The sequence below is a fragment of the Bos grunniens genome, chromosome 9 (assembly GCF_055505025.1).
Source record: "Bos grunniens cultivar Pamir isolate PY7600 chromosome 9, Bosgru_T2T1.0, whole genome shotgun sequence".
In the NCBI taxonomy this organism is placed as follows: Eukaryota; Metazoa; Chordata; class Mammalia; order Artiodactyla; family Bovidae; genus Bos; species Bos grunniens.
Window position 1 is genome coordinate 24,636,004 of NC_141173.1, and position 23,920 is coordinate 24,659,923.

Sequence of the window (23,920 nt, forward strand, 5' to 3'; positions counted from 1 at the left end):
TGCTTTAAATACATAGAACACAAGAATTTGTAATACATTATCAAATAAAACTTTGTTAAAAAGAAAAAACTCTGGATATATATTAAAATATTTTCAAGATATATTGGATCTTCAAATTTAGAATACAAACTCATAAAAGTATAGTATCCTACAAAAGTTACCAATTTTTTTTTCACTTATTGTGCTTTAGAATTCAATTAGTATTTTAAAATTCTGCAATTGTTATCTATGGTTTAAAATAGTAAATTTACAACATAAATCATTTCTGCTTTATGAGAGGTTTTAAAGAGAAGCATATTCTAGTTGTATATGAGACCAAGGGAAATTTCTGATTAAGTTTTATCATATTTCTAGATCTGTGGGTTTACTTATATGCTAACAATAGTAATAATAGCTTTTCACTTATACAAACCTTAATTATTATCTCTCTGCAACACTGTTCCTTGCTGCAGTTGATTCTAGCATAATGGGAATATCATAAGACAATATCACCTCTCTGCCACCATCCAAGGATCAGATCAACTTTTGTTACCATGTTTCTAGTGTTATTCATCCTTTCCAGAAACAATGAAAAAATGGAATAAATTTTACCAGTTTGGGTTTTTTTAGTGTTTTAGTTAAGACTTTTAAAGAATAGTGAGGTAAATTTTAAATAATATTTAATCTAGTATTTTTTTTTTGCCTTGAACATATGTTCCTAAGGAATAAAGTTCTAATATAAAAATCTTTATTGTGATGGCAATAATATTAATATGAGTAAATTATTGCATGACATGATATCTCATTAGCACCCACATTAACAATCTAATATTAAGACCATCTTATCCATTCTTTTCACACCAAATAAATTATATACAAAGCCTATAGAAATTATGGCTTCATAATGCATGTTCATCATATTTTTAGGTCAACTGAGCACTAACAATCTAGTAACTCTGATGACCTCTTGAAATGCTTACAGGCTGCACATGTCTCATACTTGAGGGTTGCATGTGAAAAATTTCACAATAGGAAAGAATGGATACAGAGTTATTATTTTTAAATCTTATACTATCTTTCCATCTTACACTACGTTTTTCACTGAAATCTTTTTCAATTTACCTATATATCAACCTTGGAAAGTATTATAATAGAGAGAAAACTGATAAAAAAAAATTTACTGGATAAAATTCAAACGTATTTTACAAGTAGAAAGACTGCTAGATCACGTGATACAGATAATATAGATATAAAATTATTCATTACAAATTAAAATTTCTTTCTCAGTAAGAAGAGAAAATGGAATGTAAGTTGGTACAACTACTATAGAAAAAAGCATGGAGATTCCTCAAAAAATTGTAAATAGGACTACTATATGATCCAGCAATTCTACTTCTGGGTATTTACCTGAAAAAGATAAAAACACTAATTTGAAAAAATATATACTCCCCTGTGTTCATTACAGCATTATTTACAATAACCCATTATGCTAGTATTGGCCAGTAGAAATCCTTTCTGACAATATATCCATCTTTAAAAGTATTTATCTACTTTCATGTGGCTGTACTGAATCTTCATTGTGGCATACAGATCTTTAGTTGTGGCAAGCAGGATCTAATTCTCTGACTAGGAATCAAACCCAGGCCCCCTGCATTGGAAGTGCCAAATCTTAGCCACTGGACCACCAGGGAAGGCCCTTCCCATTTATTTTTGAACACTTTATTGCTTTCTGAAATTACGGCATATTTTAAATTCATTTTCCTTTTATCTGCTTCAACCCTAGAATTGGCCATTTCTCAAAGGCATCCTTCTCCATTTATTGGAAAATGAGGTTTTGATGTCAGGATCTGAATGGTTGCTATGTTCATCATTTTGGGGATGTCCAAGCTCACAGACCATCTCCATATACACATATGCCTACTTTTTCTTCATTTATAGTAGCAACTATTGGTTTCCCAGAAATAAGACTGTCTTACCAGACTGTCTATGGAAAACCTTGTAATCTGGATCATTTTATACTGCAAAATTTCAAAATTATTGTCAACACCAGCCCTACAAAGCTGGTTTCTTGAGTAGTAACTGAAATGATCCTTTACATACGTGCTGTTTTCTTACTGATCTCATAAAATATACAAATGTGTGAATATACATTTATTTCCTATTTTGATACTTTTTAAAAGATTACATTAAGCACAATAAAACTTCCTCAGTCATTGTATAGAAGAAACCATCATGTGGACTAAGAATGCTACCTGCTATGTCAGGAGGCAAAGGATGCGGCAGCCATTACTGATTGCAGTCACCCCTGATGGTGAGCCCTGAGGGAACTCAGGATGGAAACAGGAAATGTCTCCCCTGCCCCTACTCCGCCTGCATCTAGCAGTCATCAGACTGCAGCCACCTCCAACAGTGTAGCTTGAGGAAACTCAGGATGAGAAAACACAGGATCCTGTCCCAGATAGCTGAGATGCATATCAGAGGAATGATTTCAGTGAGCCCAGACTCTTGCACCTTCCCATGCATATAAAAAAGCGCTACGTTCCTAAACTTGAGATATCTGGTTTTCTTTAATTAACAGTAATCTTTTGATATTCCAACTACCTGTCCTTTGTTGTGAGAACACCCATATATCCTGCCTTACCCCTTTCCGCCCCCGCAGAACAGTTTTCTCAGCATTATCTGGGACGCTGTTTCCTAGGCTTGAAGTCCTAAGAATGTCTGCCAGATAAAACATTGCTCTCAACTTTTAGGTTATGCATTTTTTCAGTTGACAATCGCTAGGTGGTACCATGCATGTGTGCATGCTCAGTCACTTCAGTTGTGTCCGACTGTGCAACCCCATGGACTGTAGCCCGACAGCCTCCACTGTCCATGGGATTCTCCAGGCAAGAATTCTGGAGCGGGTTGCCATACCCTCCTCCAGGGAATCTTCCTGACCCAGGGATCAAACCTGCATCTCCCATCTCCTGCACTGCAGGTGAATTCTTTACAGCTGAGCCACCAGGGAAGCCCAGAGATGGTACTATACAACCTACTAATATATATTTTTATATATAAATATATATATATATATATTTTGTGTGTGCTGTTCTCTGTTATCTACCCTCCTCACCTACCTGGACAGAATCAAAGCCTGTGTTCCTGGGGCGCTAGTATTTGTGGAGTTTTCTCTTTTTATTGGGAGCTATTTTGTCTTTTTAGCACTGTCTGTCTTCAGGCAATATTGAGGGTTTGGTTTTGTGTAGACATTTCATAAATGGATAGTTTTTTCACATCATTTGGGGTAGAAGATTTTGGCAGAGTGTTTACCGCACGGCCTCTGTTAGGAAATGCTCTCTGTGCTTTTGGATTCAGTCAAAACTTAAGTCATGGTCTCGGCTCATCAAAGATGTTTTTACTGCTCCAACAATACAGCGTATGTCACTGATCTTTGAGCACAGTTATTGCAACAATTGCTAATTTTTGTGGATGCTTACTACACATTGGGAAGAGCCCTAGTCACTTTCTGTTTTTACTGACTTCTGAAGATAATTCTGCAAGTAGATTTTATAATCTTGTTTTAACAATAATTAAAATGAGGCATGGAGGAAATTAGGAAAATTGCCCGAGTTCACCCTGGAAAACAATAGAGCTGAGATTTAAACTACCTCTTTACTCCGATGCCCATATTATTCAAACTAGTTTATCAAACTTCTTTTTCCAACAGTTAGTGGGTAGATTTAGTCTACAGGTGAGTCCTGGTGATAGGGACAGAGTAAAGAAACAAAGGGGACTTCCCAGGTGGCAGTAGTGGTAAAGAACCTGCCTGTCAAAGCAGGAGACATAAGAGACACAGGTTTGATCCCTGGGTCAGGAAGGTCCCTGGAGGAGGGCGTGGCAACCTACTCTAGTATTCTTGCCTGGAGAATCCCATGGACTGACGAACCTGGTGGGCTGCAGTCCATAGGGTCGCAAAGAGTCAGACATGACTGAAGCGAATTAGCATGCACGCATGCACAATGGAATGGAGCAAGTATTTAAATAGTTAATCACACTAGGGAATTCTAGTTTAAGAAAAAGTGTGGGAGACTCCCATTAAGTTAATGATCACTCAAGACGGCAGGTTTGCTTAGACACGAAGCCAAGCAGGCTTGCTTAGCAACAAAACCGTTCAATGGCTTCATGAGACATGCCCCAAAACACTCAAACAATGGTGGCCTAAGACCCATATCCTGCCCAGTGAGCTCTATAAGTTAATGAGTTGTAGGACATGCTCCTTTGTATGCATTAAAAACAAAAATATAAGAAAAAGGTGGCATTATACCAAAACCTGAGATGATTTACCATTTTTAGCATATGTTACTGATCTTGATGGCTTCAGCCAGCAGGGGCTTGAAATGGGGTTTCAATTCCCCACCGGAGATTGAGGTCAAGTGGTGGCAAGGAGAGTGCTGAATCCTAGCCACTAAACCGATGGGCAGTGACAAGACCCTGGCTCTTCGGCTTTGCAGAAAAAGAATTTCTGCAAAGATGGAAAATAGTGAAACAAGTAGAGTATTTATTCAGTTCAGTTCAGTTCAGTTGCTCAGTCATGTCCCACTCTTTGTGACCCCATGGACTGCAGCACACCAGGCCTTCCTGTCCATCACCAACTCCCGGAGCCTACCCAACTCATGTCCATTGAGTCAGTGATGCCATCCAACCATCTCATCCTCTGTCGTCCCCTTCTCCTCCTGCCTTCAGTCTTTCCCAGCATCAGGGTCTTTTCCAATGAGTCAGTTCTTCTCATCAGGTGGCCAAGGTATTGGAGTTTCAGCTTCAGCATCAGTCTTTCCAAAGTACACTCAGGACTGATCTCCTTTAGGATGGACTGGTTGGATCTCCTTGAAGTCCAAGGGACTTCTCAAGAGTCTTCTCCAACACCACAGTTCTAAAGCATCAATTCTTCGGCCCTCAGCTTTCTTTATAGTCCGGTTCTCATATCCATACTCGACTACTGGAAAAACCATAGTCTTGACTAGATAAACCTTTGTTGGCAAAGTAATATCTCTGCTTTTTAATATGCTGTCTAGGTTGGTTATAACTTTCCTTTCAAGCACTAAGCGTCTTTTAATTTCACGGCTGCAGTCACCATCTGCAGTGATTTTGGAGCCCAAAAATAAAGGCTGCCAATGTTTCCACTATTTCCCCATCTATTTGCCATGAAGTGCTGGGACCAGATGCCATGATCTTAGCTTTCTGAATGTTGAGCTTTAAGCCAAGTTTTTCACTCTCCTCTTTCACTTTCATCAAGAGGCTCTTTAGTTCTTCTTCACTTTCTGCCATAAGGGTGGTGTCATCTTAGTATAGATACTTCTCCCGGCAATCTTGATTCCAGCTTGTGCTTCATCCAGCCCAGCATTCCTCATAATGTACTCTGCATATAAGTTAAATAAGTAGGGTGACAATGTACAGCCTTGACGTACTCCTTTTCCTATTTGGAACCAGTCTGTTGTTCCATGTCCAGTTCCGACTGTTGCTTCCTGACCTGCATACAGATTTTTCAAGAGGCAGGTCAGGTGGTCTGGTATTCCCATCTCTTTCAGAATTCTCCACAGTTTGGTGTGATCCACACAGGCTTTGGCATAGTCAATAAAGCAGAAATAGATGTTTTTCTGGAACTCTCTTGCTTTTTTGATGATCGAACAGATGTTGGCAATTTGGTCTCTGGTTCCTCTGCCTTTTCTAAATCCAGCTTGAACATCTAGAAGTTCACAGTTCATGTATTGTTGAAGCCTGGCTTGGAGAATTTTGAGCATTACTTTACTAGTGTGTGAGATGAGTGCAATTGTGTGGTAGTTTGAGCATTCTTTGGCATTGCCTTTCTTTGGGATTGGAATGAAAATTGACCTTTCCAGTCCTCTGGCCACTGCTGTGCTTTCCAAATTTGCTGGCATATTGAGTGCAGCACTTTCACAGCATCATCTTTTAAGATTTGAAATAGCTCCACTGGAATTCCATCACCTCCACTAGCTTTGTTCATAGTGATGCTTCCTAAGGCCCACTTGACTTCACATTCCAGGATGTCTGGCTCTAGATGAGTGATCACACCTTTGTAATTATTGGGGTCGTGAAGATCTTTTTTGTACAGTTCTTCTGTGTATTCTTGCCACCTCTTCTTAGTATCTTCTGCTTCTGTTAGGTCCATACCATTTCTGTTCTTTATTGAGCCCATCTCTGCATGAAATTTTCCCTTGGTATCTCTAATTTTCTTAAAAAGAGTATTTATTAGGAGGAAAAAAAGAGTACAGTACTCAGAGACAGACAGAGAGTAGTGCCCTCGTGGTAGTTTGATTCACTTTCATGGAGCATTTCTTCCAGGTTTCCTTCGATGAATCACCTTGCTTGTCTGGTTCTAAGTCTGGTTTATCTGAGGATCCTTTGATGTGTGCGTGCTCATTTCTTAGCCAAACTTATGGGTAGGTTGATATCACTGACTATGAGATGACACCCTTTCCCTTTTTGACCTCTAAGGAACCTTTCTGCTCATGTGTATGTCAGGAAGCTCTCCTTGACTTTGAGAATGAGGAATATGTGGTATTTTATCTCTTATCTGTGCAAGGCCCAGCCTCCTCCATCATGCTGCTTTTATGGAGTTTCTGCTATTATGCAGTTTCTGTACACAAGGGAGAAACTCCCCAGCCTGGGGCCCATCGATCTTTTGCCTCATAGCCACCTTTTGCTCATTTCCACTGCACCATGACAGTCCTGGCTTGACCATATAGGAAGAAGAAAACTCCCCCACCAGCCATGGAGGAGGAACTGCTGATGTTTATTCAAGAAGAAGGTGGTCTTCTCCTCCTCCCCACTTTCGCTTTGATTATAAAACTGTAGCCCATTAAGTTCTTGGGGAGCAGCAACCCCTTGCCCACATGCTCGCAGGCCTCACAAGTTTCCTATTCTAATAAACCACTTCTTATTCTATCACTTTGCCTCTTGCCGAATTCTTCTGCACTGAGACATAAAGAACCCGAGCTCCTTGGAGCCCCCCAAAACCAACCTACATTGTTTCTTCATTCTGTCTCTATTGTTGGAAAACATTTTTTTTAATGACATATTTGTGATTTTTTTACGTTTACTTTTTTAAAGGTTTTTGTTGTTATTGTTGTTGACAGGCACACACAGTTTTATTTATTTATTTACTTAATTCATGTATTTGTTTTTGGCTGTACTGGGTCTTCGTTGCTGCAAGTGGGCTTTCTCTAGTTGCAGTGCATGGGCTTCTCATTGTGGTAGTTTCTCTTGTTGCAGAGCACAGGCTCTAGGCACACAGCTTCAGGAGTTGCAGCACAGGGACTCTGGAGAATGTGCTCAGTAGCTGTGGTGCACAGACTCAGTTGCTCCACAGCATGGGGAATCTTCCTGGACTAGGGATCAAACCTGTATCCCATGTATTAGCAAGTGGAATCCTATCCACTGCACCACAAGGGAAGTCCTGGAAAGCTTTCAATGAAAGCTTCATGCTCTAAAAGTCACCACCAGCTACCCAGTGTCATCTGTCTCCTCAGAGAAAAATCTTGACAACTTCGATCCTTAAGGATTTATTATCAAGTGTGGACCAAAGGAAGGGAAAATTGCCTAATTGCTGTAAACTTGTCATTAGTGAAAACACACACACAAAACCCTAACAAATTAATTCTATATTCTATTTGTCAGTTCTGTTTTATGAGTTTTAAAACTTGTCAGTATTTCGGTTTAAAATGTTCTGGACTTTGGTTATAAGTCAGCAAGACATATTGGTCTAAATTTCATGATATTGGGTTACATAGGATAACAACAGAAGAGTCATCCAAGTTCATTGTCTGTTTATTTATTTCTCAGTGGTTTATGATAGATTAATACAATCTTCTTTAGACCTTGAACATTTTAAGTATTAATAAATTTAAAAATCAAGAATTATTAATTGAGAAAAATCATGATAGCATTAATTTGAACCTGAAGATGGGACAGCATGGACAAAGTCCTAACACATGAGCATAAGTCAAAGACACCAGAAACAAGAAAACTGTATAATTGTGACAGTGTTAAATTTTGATATTACTGTTGTTCAGCAAGTTAGAATTGTTCATTTTGATTCACTAATCATCCCAGAAATGTTGGATTAAAGATTACAAGAATTGCTTCAAAAATCTCTAGAAGTAGCATCTTTGCAGCCTGTGTCTTCATTAAAATTTTCCATATAGTTAAAGATAGTGAACCTGGAAAGGATATAAAATAATTACAAGTAAATTAAAATGTATACTCATTTGCTGAAATGTTTATTTTAAATAAAATTCTATGTATTTTGGATACAAATATATGTATACATTACATGATAGTTATACACATAAATCTTTAAATTTGAAATTGATTGACCAGATTTTCACACAAAAATCAATAAGAAATATAAGCAATTAACCAGAAAACTGGGAAAAGAACACCTATTCAAGAAATTGTAAATTAATATAAGAGTGAAGTAGCACTTTATACATTACACACAAATTTTAGAAATTGCCATATGATAGTAGGTTGGAGAAAAAAAGGAAACTCAATTCATTTGTAACAAAAATGTAAACTCCTGACAAATTTTTGAACACCATTTAGCAATATATGTGGGAGAAGGCAATGGCACCCCATTCCAGTACTCTTGCCTGAAAAATCCCATGGACGGAAGAGCCTGGTAGGCTGCAGTCCATGGGGTCGCTAGGAGTTGGACACGACTGAGCGACTTCACTTTCACTTTTCACTTTCATGCATTGGAGAAGGAAACGGCAACCCACTCCAGTGTTCTTGCCTGGAGAGAATCCCAGGGACGGGGGAGCCTGGTGGGCTGCTGTCTATGGGATCGCACAGAGTCAGACATGACTGAAGCGACTTAGCAGCAGCAGCAGCAGCAATATATGACCTACCAACTTGAATACATTTCCTTTATACATATTTTTTGGTAAAATAACAAATTATGGCAAGAAATACATACATAAAGTGCCACTTTTGTAGTATTTCCTGTTATATAGTTTATAACAGAAAATAATGTCCACAGTTATGATGTATTCATTAACACTACATATAATTTAAACTGAATGGGTTAGATCGATCTGTCCTGATACTGCAAAAGCTCCATGTAGATTTTCCAGTAAAAACTATGTGCAGAGCAGTGAGTATAATTTCATTTGTACTAGCAACATGGGTTTTACTTATTCAATTATTTGCAGTGTTTTAAGTATATTTCAAATTCTATGAATTTGCACCAAGGACTGATTTTTTAAAATTGGGTGATGAACCACGCATTCAGTTGAGTATATCTTTCCCTTTTTCCCTTGTCTTTCACTACTCTTCTTCCCTCAGCTATCTGTAGTTGCCTCAGACAACCACTTTGCCTTCTTGCATTTCTTTTTCTTTAGGATGATTTTGGTGACTGCCTCCTGTACAATGTTACAAATTTCAGTCCATAGTTCTTCAGGCACTTTGTCTACCAGATTTAACCCCTTGAATCTATTTGTCACCTCCACTGTATAATCATAAGGGATTTGATTTAGGTCATACCTGAATGGCCTAGTGGTTTTCCCTATTTTCTTCAATTTAACACTGAATTTTTCAATAAGGAGCTCATGATCTCAGCCACAGTCAGCTCTAGGTCTTATTTTTACTGACTGTATAGAGCTTCTCCATCTTTGACTGCAAAGAACATAATCAACCCGATTTTGGTATTGATCATCTGGTTGTGTCCACGAGTAAATCCATCTCTTGGTTTTTTGGGAAAAGGTGTTTGCTATGATCAGCATTTTCTCTTGACAAAACTCTGTTAACCTTTGTTCTGCTTCATTTTGTACTCCAAGGCCAAACTTGCCTGTTACTCCAGTATAACAGATACTCCAGTTATCTCTTGACTTTGTACTTTTGCATTTCCAATCTCCAACGATGAAAAGGACATCCTTTTTTTTTGTTTGTTTGTTTTAGTCCTAGAAGGTAGGTCTTCATAAAATCAGTAAACTTCAGCTTCTTGGGAATCAGTGATTGAGGCATAGATTTGGATTACTCTGATGGTGAATGATTTGCTTAGGAAATGAACTGAGAACATTGTGTCATTTTTGAAATTGGACCCGAGTACTGCATTTCCAGTTCTATGGTTGACCATGAGGGCTACTCCATTTCTTCTAAAGGATTCTTACCCACAGTAGTATATATAATGGTCATCTGAATTAAATTCACCTGTTCACATCCAATTTAGTTCACTGATTCCTAAGATATCAATGTTCAATCTTGCCATCTCCTGTTGACCACATACAATTTACCTTAATTCATGAACCTAACATTCCAGGTTCCTATACAATATTGTTCTTTACAGTATCGGACTTTACTTTCACCACCAGACACATCCACAACTGAGCATCGTTTCTGCTTTGGCCCAACCGCTTCATACTTTCTGGAGCTATTAGTAATCGCCCTCCACTCTTCCCCAGTAGCATACTGGACATCTTCCCACCTGGAGGACTCATCTTCCAGTGTCCTGTGTTTTTGCTTTTTCATGATGTTCATAGGGCTCTCGTGGCAAGAATATTTGAGTGGGTTGCCATTTCCTCCTCCAATGGACCATGTTTTATCAGAACTCTTCACTATGACCCATCTGTCTTGGGTAGCCCTGCCTGACATGGCTCATAGCTTCACTGAGTTATGCAAGCCCCTTCACCAGGGCAAGGCTGTGATCCATGAAGGGGAAAATATGTGTAGTAGGGTTAAAAGCTGATGCCATTGCAGATAGACAGGTGGTTGAGAATTTTACATAATTAAAAATTTTTTTAAACTACATGACAATTCTTAGAATTGATTACATTCTTCATCAGTGAAATGTTAAAGAGCTAATTGGAAGTCTGAAAAGTCTGTTTTTACTTATTTATTCAGTGAATTTAACTCAGATTTCTTGTGAAGAGCATCAGAAAGTATCTCTGGAGACTAAAAGTTACTTAAATGATATTTTGAGAGGATTTTTGTGAATAGAAATATGTGTCTCTAATTAATTTAAATGCTCATTTTTGAATATCACTAATTGTATTTTACTAATGCTTTGCTTTTAACATACCTGTTTTCCCTATTCTCTGCTTATTTGGAGATCCCAAGGCCTTTGGTGCTGTTACTGAATTCTGACTGTCAGCAGGAATGTGAAGAGTGATTAACCATGACAACGGTGGATAAATAATAGTAAATACCTTGTTGTGTGATATCTAAACAAGTATGCTATCAAGGTTTGTTTTTTTAATCATTAGTTTTCCATATTTAATCTTGAATTCTTTCTGGTGAAAGCAACTCAAAACCACATATTAAATTCAAAGCTAAATTTTGGTAAAATCAAATCTTGTCAAAATATTGCTGTATAGGGCCTTCAATTCTTGACTCAGTTCTTTACCCTTTAATCTTAGCAGGGAAGAGCCAGTCTATATGATCCAGGCCTAGAATACAATTATGCTATGTGATAATTTGACAGAGATGGCTAGGCAGATCCTAAAACATCTCCTTTCATGGAGTAGATTTGTAACACAAAACCGTTCTTAGGCAACAATTTAATTCCTTAGCCCCTGCTTGCATCCAAATATGGGATAATGTGCCTAGGTTATACCAGTAAAGTATGAGATGAAGTGAAGGAAGTGTCAAGACTTTCTCCAACACAGTATCCTTCTGTTGGTGAGATGTGAATCATGTAGAGGTTGGGGGTTGGAAGAGCTAGAGATGAAAGCATCTTCAGTCAGCATTGTGTGAAGGAAAGCTGCCACTGACAGAGAACATTGCCCTGGAACCATTATTGGAGGAAGCAAGAAGAGACTTCAGTTGCAGAAGCTCCTAAAATGTTTGGGTTTGTTATTCTACCTAATGCAAATGAGATTTCAGAAACATATAGTTTAACATTTACTTTGCTTTTATATCTTTTAAATCTTTCAGATTCATTTTTGTTGTTGTTGTTGTTTTAAAAATACGAATATTGGGGGACTTCTGTGGCAGTCCAGTGGTTAAGACTTTGCCTTCCAATGAAGGGAGTGTGGGTTTGATCCCCAGTCGGGGAGGTAGGATCCCACATGCCTCATGGCCAAAACATAAAATAGAAGCAATATTGTAACACATTCAATAAAGACTTTAAAAATGGTCTGCTCAAAAAAAAAAAAAAAAAAAGAGCTTTAATTTTTTTTAGTTTTTAAAAGTACTAATATCTTAATTATGTTTTAAGTTTGATACACTGCATAAGTGCATGCCTGGAAAACTGGGATGATGTAGTAATTCAAACTTGCAATTACAGATTTCTTTTTTTCACTCTGCTAAGACACTCAGCAGTTGAGGGGCTGAAGCAGAATACTTCTGCCATGACTGGTAAGGCTGGTGGGAGGCAGCTCATGTAAGTCAGTTTGCTGGTTTTCTTATGGTACGTTTTTCTTTTTTTCTAAATGTAAGAGTGACATTAAGGCTTTAAAAAAAAATACTGTAACAACAACAACAGAAAGAATATATCTGGGTTTGTAGATGAAAAAAGTACACGAGATAGTCTGGTAGCTTCATGGGTCAATAAGGACCTGTGTGGTCAGGGCCCGTAAGTCGGCTGCTCTCTTTCTGTCTGAGCATTGCTTGCCCCGCTCCACACTGCCTTACCTTTGCCTAACATGCATGATTGCCTCCCCTTCCTAAGCCGAAAGTTTAAACAGTAACTACATGCATGATCAGCCCAACCCTCAGTTAATGACTGTTGTAGTACTCGGACCAGAATGGCTCTGGTTTCTTTAAGAGTATGTGTTATGACAACATGTATCTTTGATCGTCATTATTTCTTCCTTTCTCTATTCAACGCGATATTGATTAAAGGTATTGTTTATAAGCCTTTACCTGTTGAGCTATCCACTTTATGAAGAAGATTTAGACCAAGCAGGACTATGTTCTGAAGGTCAGTAAAGTCGCTGATGAAGGGAGCTTTGTCCCCATCCACAAGCACTCGGCGTGGCAGGGCCTGCTGGAACTCAGATACTGTACTGAAGATCGTGGGAAAGCTGGCTGCAGCTAGATAGTCCAGAACCACGCACCAATCTTTCCCAAAACCCGCTTCTGGTTTAGAATAATATTCTAACCTAAAAGACAAGCGGAAACACGGTACAGTTATCATTTGTCACTCAGAACGGCACCCTTGTCATTTTCTTAAAAAGATCACCTTCTGTCAACAAACTAAGAATGTAATTTTTAGTTTTAGAATGTGATGGCTTGAGTGCCTGCCTTAGATGATATAGGTAACTAATCCCCAAAGATTAAATATAATATTTAATAAGAAGACTGATATTAGGAAATAAAAAGGTATAGATAAGACCAAAATTTATTTGCCGTATTAAGTAGAGGTAACTTGAGATCCATGCTTACCTGTCTTCAAAAATTTTGTAACCATCTTTCAAGCTTGAGACATGTGCCTCCCACAAGTACTTCAATAAGTCCTCGAAGCTACTAGAAGGTGACTGCAAATGCTACAGTAGAGGGAAGAAATGTATTCATGTTTGCTCAACTAGAACAATTCTTCTCTCCACAATTTCACTTTGTCCACATTTCCAATTTAGCAATAGTCTACATCACAGGAGAATTTTGTTTCTGTGGATTAATTTGCACAAGCCATGAGTGACAAACAATCTGTAAAGACTACAATAATGATTAGGAGTAGATTAGGAGCAGATTAAGAGTAATATTGCATGTATCTATAAGAGATGAACAGCACTTTTCCCCCCAAAGTCAGAATCATTTTTAATTTATTTTTTTGTTGAAGGATAATTGCCTTACAGAATTTTGTTGTTTTCAAACCTCAAGACAACTTTATTTTTTGTTTATCCGCTGTTTTTCTGCTGCCATAGTTGAAATTACCACAAAAGTTTAAGAAAAGGTGGAAATTACAAGAATATATAACTTAATAAAATCTTAAAAAAGGAACTAATAGTCTATAGAACTAGCAAGTATCTCTTTTTGCATTGATTTTGGTCCATGACTATGCTTCACCAATGTATTTTAGTTTGGTCATTGAATATGTGGTTTTGATTGCCACATAATAGCTTAGTTATACCTATTTGTGACCACTTATCAAATCATTTGAAAGAAGTTAACTAACTATTCTAAAACCAACCCCATAATCATATTTCTCCCAAGTGTTATTGCTCACTTGATCTGAAGGTTCAATTTACCAGAATAATCTTTTCATTCAGTGTGTGCTCTCGCATTTATGTACGGCTTGTTTAGAGTGAGATGAGTGGATAGATTTGCTGTTAATGCTGTATTGGTTCAGAAGGTGTAAATGACATGTAATGCCTTGATGTCACGGAATGAAAATGAAAGAAAGTGAAAATGGTAGTCGCTCAGTCGTGTCCAACTCTTTGCGACGCCATAGACTGTAGCCTGCCAGGCTCCTCTGTCCATGGGATTCTCCAGGCAAGAATACTGGAGTGGGTAGCCATTCTCTTCTCTAGGGGATCTTCTATCTTCCTGACCCAGGGACAGAACCCATGTCTCTTGCATCACAGGCAGATTCTTTACTGTGAGCCACAAAGGAAGCCCGTAAAGTAATGATATTAACATAACTTGTATAAAAACTTATATTTTTATACCATATAATACGCACAAAAGCCTAAACAAAACAGCACACATATATGTGGACTCTAGAAAAACGGTACTGATGAACCTATTTACAAGGCAGGAATAGAGGTGCGGGTGTCGAGAATGGGCTTGTGGACACAGCGGAGGATGGAGAAAGGGGGACAAATTGAGAGAACAACATTGGCATTATTCACTGTCAGGTGTAAAAATGCGTAGCTAGTGGGAGACTGCTGTATAGCACAGGAGCTCAGCTCAGTGCTCTGCAATGATCTGGAAGAGTGGAATGGGGGAGGGGAGGCTCAAGAAGAAGAGGATATATGCATAGCACGTGGATGTGCATGAGTGCTCAGTTGTGTCCTACTCTTTGCGATGCCATGGACTGTCGCCCGCCAGGCTATGATAGAGGTTCCTTTGTCCATTGAATTCCCCAGGCAATAATACTGAAGTGGGTTGCCATTTCCTCCTCCAGGGGATCTTCCCAACCCAGGGACTGAACCCATGTCTCCTGTGTCTCCTGCACTGCAGGTAGATTCTTTACTCTCTGAGCCACCAGGGAAGCCTGTGTATGTATATATGTATGTGTGTATGTGTGTGTGTGTGTGTGTGTGTACATATAGCTGATTCACAGTGTTGTACAGCAGAAACTAACAGAACATTGTAAAGCAATTATATTCCAACAAAAAAAGAAATTCTCTTACCACCTCCTGAAAGATTAAATAATAGAACTTGAAAAAGGCACCTTGTAAAGGGCATTCCACTTCCTCATTGTTGAAGGAAAGGAGGACTGACAACTAGAAACATTAAGACAAAACTTTGTCTGGTCCTTGGATGGTGGCAAAAGCAGCACTTGATCTGATGATATCCCCATTATGCCAGAATCAACCGCAGCAAGGAAGGGCAGTGCACAGAGAAAGTAATTCATATCTGTAAAAGAAGATACCTGTCATTACCACAAGCGCCAACAAATATGATAGAGGATATTTTTAAGTAATCTGTATGCTAAGTCACTTCAGTCGTGTCCAACTCTGTGACCCCATAGACGGCAGCCCACCAGGCTCCCCCATCCCTGGGATTCTCCAAGCAAGAACACTGGAGTGGGTTGCTATTTCCTTCTCCAATGCATGAAAGTGAAAAGAGAAAGTGAAGTCGCTCAGTTGTGTCCGACTCCTAGGAACCCCATGGACTGCAGCCCACCAGGCTCCTCCATCCATGGGATTTTCCAGGCAAGTATACTGGAATAAGCCATTAAGCAAAAAGTCAGAGATCCAGAAACATGAAAAAAAGTCACCGCAAAATATTGAAAATCTCCCTAAGGATCATATACATAACTCTATCGCATTTCGGTTAATAACCCTACAATAGAAATGAATATGGGCTAAAAGAGTTGAGTGCTGCTGCTGCTGCTGCTCGGTGGTGTCTGACTCTCTGTGACCTTTTGGACTGTAGCCCACCAGGCTCCTCTGTCCATGGGATTTCCCAGGCAAGAATCCTGGAGTGGATTGCCATTTCCTTCTCCAGAGGATCTTCCCAACCCAGGAATCAAACCCGTGTCTCCTGTTGTCTCTTGCACTGTGGGCACACTCTCTACCCACTGAGCCATCAGGGAAGCAAATAGTTGTCTACAACATTTTAACACACAAAAAGTAATTTTAATGAATTTGGTATCATTCATGTTTTCAAAGCATTATATAAAAATGGAAGAAAGATATCTACTTGTGCATAGAATGATACACTTCTGAGGTTTTACCATGAAATGTGACTTTTTTCTAAATTATCTTAATATGCGTACAGTGTTGGTATTTTGTATTTTATGTTTAATGTACAACCATGACATTGTGAAGTTCTTGTCCCACATTAAGTCTTTGAAGCAAAAATGTTGGCTAAGTGTTGGCAACAAATCTTTGGATAATTAAATTAGCACTGATTTAAGATTTTTTAAATTGTTGTCTAAGTAGAACCTATACCAACAAATTTAGACATACGATGTAGTTGACTGTAAAACGTGTTGTACTGATTACCACTGTCGATGCAGAACACTTTTCATCATAGACATGCATTTTGAATGCAGTCCTCTGCCCCAGGGTAGCAGGCTGATGTTCCAAACTATTGGAGTCCATGTGAGAAAAAAGAAGCTTAAATTCTAGATCTGTGGCCATGACAATTTCTGAGTCTTTGAAAAGACTCAAGGAGTGTCATACAAGAAAAATAAGTAAAGATGTATACAATGTGTGCCACTCTAAGAAAGTGAAATTAACTGTGACCTTGTTTCTAATTAGTGGGAAATATCTCAAAGAAATTGTGTGTAAATTAATTTCAGCACTAACACACAAGATAAAATTAAAGAATTAGGAAATACCTTCTGATTATTTGACTATTAAATATCTGACAGAAGCCTTACATTACTAATTGATAGAATGATTTGTGATACATTCATCTCTGACATTTTTACAAGTTTCCTAGTTAAATATATTTGGTCTGAGCAAAATGGAAAAAGAAAAAAGTATTATTTTCTCGTTCTCTCCTTTTTCATCCTTCCTGGTCCTGGAGACTCCTCTGATTAGTGGGACCTCCCATCTAACACCAGAGCTGGTCATTCAAAAGCCATTGTCCTTGGCAGGTCCTTGTTGCAGTCCCTGGGTAAAATAGGTCCTAAGGAATCGTTACTGAAATTGTGGCCATTAAATCCTAGAATGTGACAGAAAGGCCACGAGATACATGATGAAGTGGATTCATTTTTACGGAGCAATAGCGCTGTTTTTGTTTTGTCTCTGTCCCTAAGATTTTAACTTGGATATTTTCTTTGGGGGAAGGTTATTAAGTATTTTGCTATTAAATGAACATACCAGCCCACCAACTGTCTACAGAGATGCACAAACGATCTCCAGATTCATAGCCACAGTCTGTCGTTTGGGTGGGATCAACCAATCTGCCTAGAAGAGAGAAGATGCACAGATTATTTACTATGCACGTTTTGAAACTTGTTATAATCATCCCTTGCCTAATTCATTTTGTTTGCAAAGAAGCACAAACATTTATCTTCTCATGACTTGTGTTTCTCTTCCTATCACTCTTTACCTTCGTTTCCCATCTCAGGGCCAATTTCTTTTCCTTCATCTAACATCACAACAATATTCCACTTTAGAATGATCTGTTTCGAATATTATTTGCTTTTGTATTTATTATTTTTCCTAACCTGATTGTTATTAAACAATGATCATTAAAGAACTTGCTAATGCTATTCACCTGCATGAATATTAGAAGTGTGAACTTTCCTGATTGTTCCTCAAACTGCAGAGGCGTGCGCGCACACAACATACACACACACACACACACACACACACTGCACCCAGTCACAGACACTTATTCTTTACCTTCATTTTCCATACTATTGAGATGAGAGTCGAGTTTCTGCTGGAGGACCTAGGCATTGATAGTTTTGAAAATTAGTTGTTTTCCATGTGCAGCCACTCCTGAGAACCACTGTTTTTGTTCATACTTTTATTCCCTAGGAGATTTAATTTCCCCAAGGAAATTCGTTCACATTTCAAATTTCAATTCAAATCCATTTTTTTCTGATTATTCCATCTGACTCCACCGTGTCCCTTTGTTTTGCACTTTAATTTTTAACCAAGAGTTGTTATTTATTGCTCATTGTTGCATTTCTGATATCTTTTCTGTTTTAATTGTGTTGTAAGGTCTTGGATGGCAAGGAAACCGTCTGAAATACTCCCACCCCACAGCTGCTTTTAGAAAATGCTGGAGACATATAAGCCCATTATTAGGTAAGTTTACTCAGGCTTGATCATAATATGTAAGTGTAATGAAAGAATAAGAAAAACATTAATCTACCAGCCTATTCAGCCTCCATCTATTGCTGGCCCCTAGGCCCCTGAGACTGGCATGCCTCCCATAGTGCTAATGATTTCTCCTAGATCTCCATCTTTTTGACTCTGGGAAAAGCCTGATAAAGAGCTGGTTTGAGTCTCAAGACATCACCTGACAAAGGCGTGTGAACAGCCAACTTCAGGAGCTCCTGCAGGTGACTCCTCCTTAGATCTCAGATAAACTATAATCTTCTCCCTATATATATATTTATTTCATCAGAACAGAACAAATTTCTGCCGGGGTCCTGTCCCGGCTGATCCAGGGTATTCGAAGGAGAGACAGCGTAGGCGAAGATCAGGAAACAATTGCTTAATTAAATGTTAATTAAGGATATAAAGAGTAATAGAATGAGGATAGCTCAGTAGGAAAATTCAGTGGAGAAAAGAGGCTGAGTAGCTTGGTTTACGCGGGAGACCAATAAAACTTCAAGACAAGAAGTTTGCACCACTTACGTAGGCCACAGGCGTCCTTCCGTTCTCCCGAAGGAGAGGAGACACTGAGGCCTCCCCGGTCGGATCTTAGAAGCCCAGGCATAATTAGTAAGCATGGTGGGTTCCGCGCTCCAGATGGAGACTCAGCCAGAGTGAAAGAGAGAGAGACATGGGGAGACCAGTATTTCGAGAAACTGATCCCAATTCTTTATTTTCCATGGTCTACTTTTATACACTGAGATGTTATGCAAAAGTCACGCGGAGTCAGCAGTCCTGACTTTTATTAAAGTCAGGTGCTTCATACAAATGTATACAGAGGTCTTAGGGGTGTTACATCATCTTCTGGCCAGGGGGCCTGCTGACAATTTACGACCCTCTCCTTGTGACAGCAGTCAGTCAACCAGGACACTTATTTCTCCAGGGCTGATTATTCTCAAAACAGATACCACCCAAATAAAGTTACATTCCTATAGGGTGAGGGTGTAGTGGGTTTTAGTTAAGGAAAGAATTTACTTAGCCTAAGGTCTAACGTGATTAATATCAAAGGTTAATACTTATTTCTTCTATATACTCATTAACATGTGTAAAGGCAGGGGATGTGGAGACTTAGCAACAAACATTGGCTCAACAAATGAAAAACCCTTCACCAATACAATTTCTAATCAGCCCATTATACTTATACTAATAGTTTTCTAACTTCTCTAAAGAACCTGTTTTTAGAGGGTTTAAAGCATCTCGTGCCTGTCACGGTTGGGAGGCTGTGAGCAATCACATGTGGCCGGACAAGCCTGTCAGGCAGGCTAGAGAACCTTCAGAAGAGTTTGTAGGTTAAAACACTCTTACCACGCCCAGGAATTATTATTAACTGGAGCTCTAGGTTAACTCCTTCTCCGAAAGAGGTGGTGGGGGACAGCCCCCCGTAAAGTCAGAGATGTAGGTGAGAGCACAAAGTAGTAAAGTAGGCAGGCTCTGGTTATGGGGGGTAGATGCTCGAGGAGTTCCAGGCGGACTCCTGAGGCTCGATCCCGCCTTTGCGTATGTCGAGCCTCCTTCCTCATGACCTTTGTCATGGGCAGAGTACCTCACTCTGGCCCCCAACAAATTTCCTTATCGGTAGTGTTATTGTATGGAGTGAAAGAGACACCATTCTCTTTCATAAGACTTTCTGCCAGCCAAACATCTTATAATTTATGAATCTTTGGCCCAAACATATCTGCCTACTAAACACTAGAATGTACTTTATTTTTAAAAGGAATTGATCTTTTGCAGAGAAACATCCTCATGAACAAGATCCCTTTCTTGCCTCTCTCCATCTACATATATAGGTAATCATAGTTAGAACTTCAAGAAATTCAAAGTAATTTGACATCATCTGTTTCAGTGCATATCTTCTTGACTATTTTGTTCATCACAGTGCTTAGAATAGAATCTAGTGCCTAGTAGGAGTTCAAGTAGAATGCCCAATATGTTGGAAATGAAGTCTTTTTGTGTTTGGCAACTATGCTATATGCCCCACTGCAGTTTCAAATCAAAACAGGCAACCCAGAAAGATTTATGGAGGAGAAAAAGTAGAAAACTAATGGTTATGAGGGGGAAAGAGGAAAAAGAAAGAACTTGATTTTCAAAATTTGGTTTATACAGAGTTCCATTTCCCAATTACCGCACGGTTAGATTGGAAAAATCATACGAGTAAAAACAAATCATTCTTACCTGTTTTATATTGCCAGCCATGCTGCAAAGGTAATCCCCATAAAAAATTTTGTTCATTATCTGGTGCGAATTTTTCAAAATAATTGGCTGTCTTGTTCAGGAGGATTTTATACATGCCCATTCTCTTAGGGTATACCCAGGGATCAATAATGTACTTTCCATTCTCCACACTGTAGTCACTGAACTGACCTGGAGTCTCATTCCACAGTGGGAGATACTGATCTGAGAGACTAAAAACTTCTGCTGAAGAAACAAAAATGCAACCAACCAGCACGCAGGCCGAAGGAGCAAGGAGAGACAGCATGCTGGAGCTGGGGGGTTGAGAGTATGGCAGGGCTTTTATTGGAAAGTGCAGAAAGAAGACATGGTATTTCCTCATATCAGAGCATATCATCTTTGTTCATTTCCTTGAGATAGTAGGAAAGTCTTACCAAGGAAAATAGGCTGCTTCCTCAGATTACAGAACAAACTAATGGACACCAGAAGAGAGAGGGGAGAAGGGCAGGGAGAGGGGGTGGGGAGGGCGTTAAACTTGCATGAAATAAATAATCAGCAATATTACATAACACAATTTATAAATACCCATGCAAATATGGGCTTCCCCTGTGGCTCAATGGTAAAGAATCCGCCTGCAGTTCGAGAGCCCCAGGAGATATGGGTTCAATCCCTGGGCTGGGTTAGCCCTCTTGCCTTACATTCTCCCCCTTCCCCCATGTTTACACAGTTTCTCATCTCCCCTTCTCCCAGTGTCGTAAGAACAACAGTTTGTCGCCATGCTATCCCCATATGCAGAGATTAGGGCTTCTCATAAGGGAACAAGAAATGCTGCTTCTTAAAGGAACAGAAGGGGCCAAAAGGAGTTTTGGCCCCTCCTCCAGTAGCCCCACTGCCCACACCCTGCTTGTGTCGTGGAAGAAATTTTCTCAGATCTACTGAGATACTGTCTCCTGGGCTCAGAGTGCTCAACATTCCCACCAAAGAAAATAACTCCCTACTTGCAGGCTGTGACCGTATTTTTCAGTCGATAGCCCTCTTGCCCTGCATTCTTGCCCTTTCCCCATGTTTACACGGTTTCTAATCTTATCTTCTCCCAGTGTCCTAAGAACTACAGTTGTTGCCATGCTATCCCCATATGCAAAGATTAGGGCTTTTCATAAAGGAACAGGAGCGAAGGGACCAGAAGGAGTTTTGGCCCCCTCCTCTAGTAACACAACTGCCCACAACCTGCTTGTGTCACGGAAGAAATTTTCTCAAGACTCTTTGTGGTCTTCTCTGTAAGAAACAATATTATTTCTTGCTGTCGTGCATGGCGGGTGAATGAAAAGAGGAACCTGAAAGGTGCCTCCCAGGTATTTGACTTGGCCTGAGATACGGGTGGGTACAGCTCCCAAGGTCACACTCATCCAGTCACGGAGGAAAGGTTTAACTCCTTGAGACTCACTCTTGGAATGGCAGCCACCGCCCCCTTTCCTCTTGAACTTAAGCCTTTCTCCAGCTTCACTGTCTTTTGCCTTGAGATAACTACAATAACTCAGAACTCAATGCAACTCATGTTTGCAGAAAGGTGGATTCACACTTTTATTGTCATTATACTGTAGACTGTTACACTGCTTATGATGTATGAGTACATCATAGAAAATGCCAGGCTGGGTGAAACAGAAGCTGGAATCAAGGTTGCTGGGAGAAATATCAATAACCTCAGATATGCAGATGACACCACCCTTATGGCAGAAAGTGAAGAACTAAAGAGCCTCTTGATGAAAGTGAAAGAGGAGAGTGAAAAAGTTGGCTTAAAACTCAGCGTTCAGAAAACTAAGATCATGGCATCTTGATACTCATCCTGTCAGATGAGTATATACTTCTTGGTTCTGTCTCATCACGACAAAGATTTGGAGTGACAGACATTAAAGCCCTTGGTGTGTCACAGCTCTCAGGTCTCGAACAGACTATGTTATAGCTCTTTAGACAAATTAGTGTTACAGCTCCGTGTTATAGCTCTATTTTATTTAGATAATAGCAGGAAAATCCATCCTCAAGGCCTGAGGGCTTGCCAACCCAAAGATGTGAAGAGAAGAGAGCCCCAGCGCGCGGGAGAGAAAGAGAGAGACCCCCAGCCCTTTGGCTCCTCTTTTTATATGTCCCCCACCCACCTTCGGCCTGCTGTATGTAAATTGGGCTAGCCAGGAGTGTTGTTTGTTCTACCTGAGGTCCTCACTTTGGTCCTCGGACCTTCTTTTGTTCTATTTTCACGGGCTTTTCTCCTCCTTGTCTTTTAGCCACCGCCATTCTGGACCCCTGTTTCCTATTCTAACAACCTAACAGTCACATCCATTCATAGCAAATAGATGGGGAAACAATGGAAACAGTGACAGACAATATATTTTTGGGGGCTCCAAAATCACTGCAGACGGTGACTGCAGCCATGAATCTAAAAGACGCTTGCTCCCTGGAAAAAAAGCTATGCTCAACTTATACAGCAAATTGAAAAGCAGAGACATGACTTTGCCAACAAAGGTCCATCTAGTCACAGCTATGATTTTTCCAGTAGTCGTGTATGGATATAAGAGTTGGACTATGAAGAAAGCTGAGTACTGAAGAATTGATACCTTTGAAATGTAGTGTTGGAGAAGAGTCTTGAGAGTCCCTTGGACTGCATGGAGATCCAACCAGTCACTCCTAAAGGCAATCAGTCCTGAATATTCATTTGAAGGACTAATGTTGAAGCTGAAACTCTGATACTTTGGCCACCTGATGCGAAGATGGGAAAAGACCCTGATGCTGGGAAAGATTGAAGGCTGGAGGAGTAGGGGACGACAGAGGATGAGATGGTTGGATGGCATCACTGACTCAATGGGCATGAGTTTGGGTAAACTCCGGGAGTTGGTGATGGACAGGGGTCCTGGCATGCTGCAGTCCATGGGGTCGTACAGATTCGGACGTGACTGAGCGAATGAACTGAACTGAACTGACTGAACAAGCTGGAGTAACAGGTCTGTTTTTACCTGAGGGAAGGATAGAATTGTTGTAGTCAGGCGTTTTGGGAAACAAACTCACTCAGAATGACAATGCAGATGGTGGAGTGCAGTTTATTACACGGGCGGGCCCAAGGCAGAGTCTTATATACCCTAAGTGTATATAAGCTCCCCAAATTCCCTGAAACTAGTCTGAACAAAGGAAAAGAAAGATACAATCTAAGTTAACCCGTGATTCATATGCCTTAAGCCTAGGTAGTTAACAGTGGACAATTATCACCAGGCCTCTTGTCATACCCCAATAAACATAATAGAATTTATGATTCTATTCGGTTACACAGATAATTAAGG

General features: G+C 39.6%; 1 protein-coding gene across 3 annotated transcripts; it reads right to left on the bottom strand.

The window, feature by feature from the left end:
• Nucleotides 1–7,522: 7,522 nt before the first annotated feature.
• Nucleotides 7,523–20,936, bottom strand: C9H6orf58 (chromosome 9 C6orf58 homolog). 3 transcript variants are annotated; one of them, XM_086317010.1, is made up of 7 exons: nucleotides 20,598–20,734; nucleotides 17,943–17,991; nucleotides 17,415–17,501; nucleotides 15,311–15,495; nucleotides 13,360–13,460; nucleotides 12,838–13,076; nucleotides 7,936–8,195 (listed from the first exon to the last, which is right to left on the bottom strand). In XM_086317010.1, exons 1-7 carry the CDS (start codon nucleotides 20,652–20,654, stop codon nucleotides 8,080–8,082), a joined length of 834 nt encoding a protein of 277 aa, XP_086173136.1. In that variant the 5' UTR covers nucleotides 20,655–20,734; the 3' UTR covers nucleotides 7,936–8,079. The 3 variants fall into 3 exon arrangements, with proteins under 3 accessions (XP_086173135.1, XP_086173136.1, XP_086173137.1); XM_086317011.1 differs by lacking the exon at nucleotides 20,598–20,734 and adding an exon at nucleotides 18,568–18,644; XM_086317009.1 differs by lacking the exon at nucleotides 17,943–17,991 and having other exon boundaries at nucleotides 7,523–8,195; nucleotides 20,598–20,936.
• Nucleotides 20,937–23,920: the final 2,984 nt, after the last annotated feature.

Bases quoted from the DNA above. Each gene is read 5' to 3' on its own strand.
- C9H6orf58 (XM_086317009.1), bottom strand. From the start codon at position 20,901: ATGCTGTCTCTCCTTGCTCCTTCGGCCTGCGTGCTGGTTGGTTGCATT. The intron at 13,461-15,310 runs GTGCCTTTTTCA...CCTCTACTGTAG, and splicing joins AGTGGAATGCCCTTTACAAG to CATTTGCAGTCACCTTCTAG. The intron at 13,077-13,359 runs GTAAGCATGGAT...CTTGTCTTTTAG, and splicing joins TACAAAATTTTTGAAGACAG to GTTAGAATATTATTCTAAAC.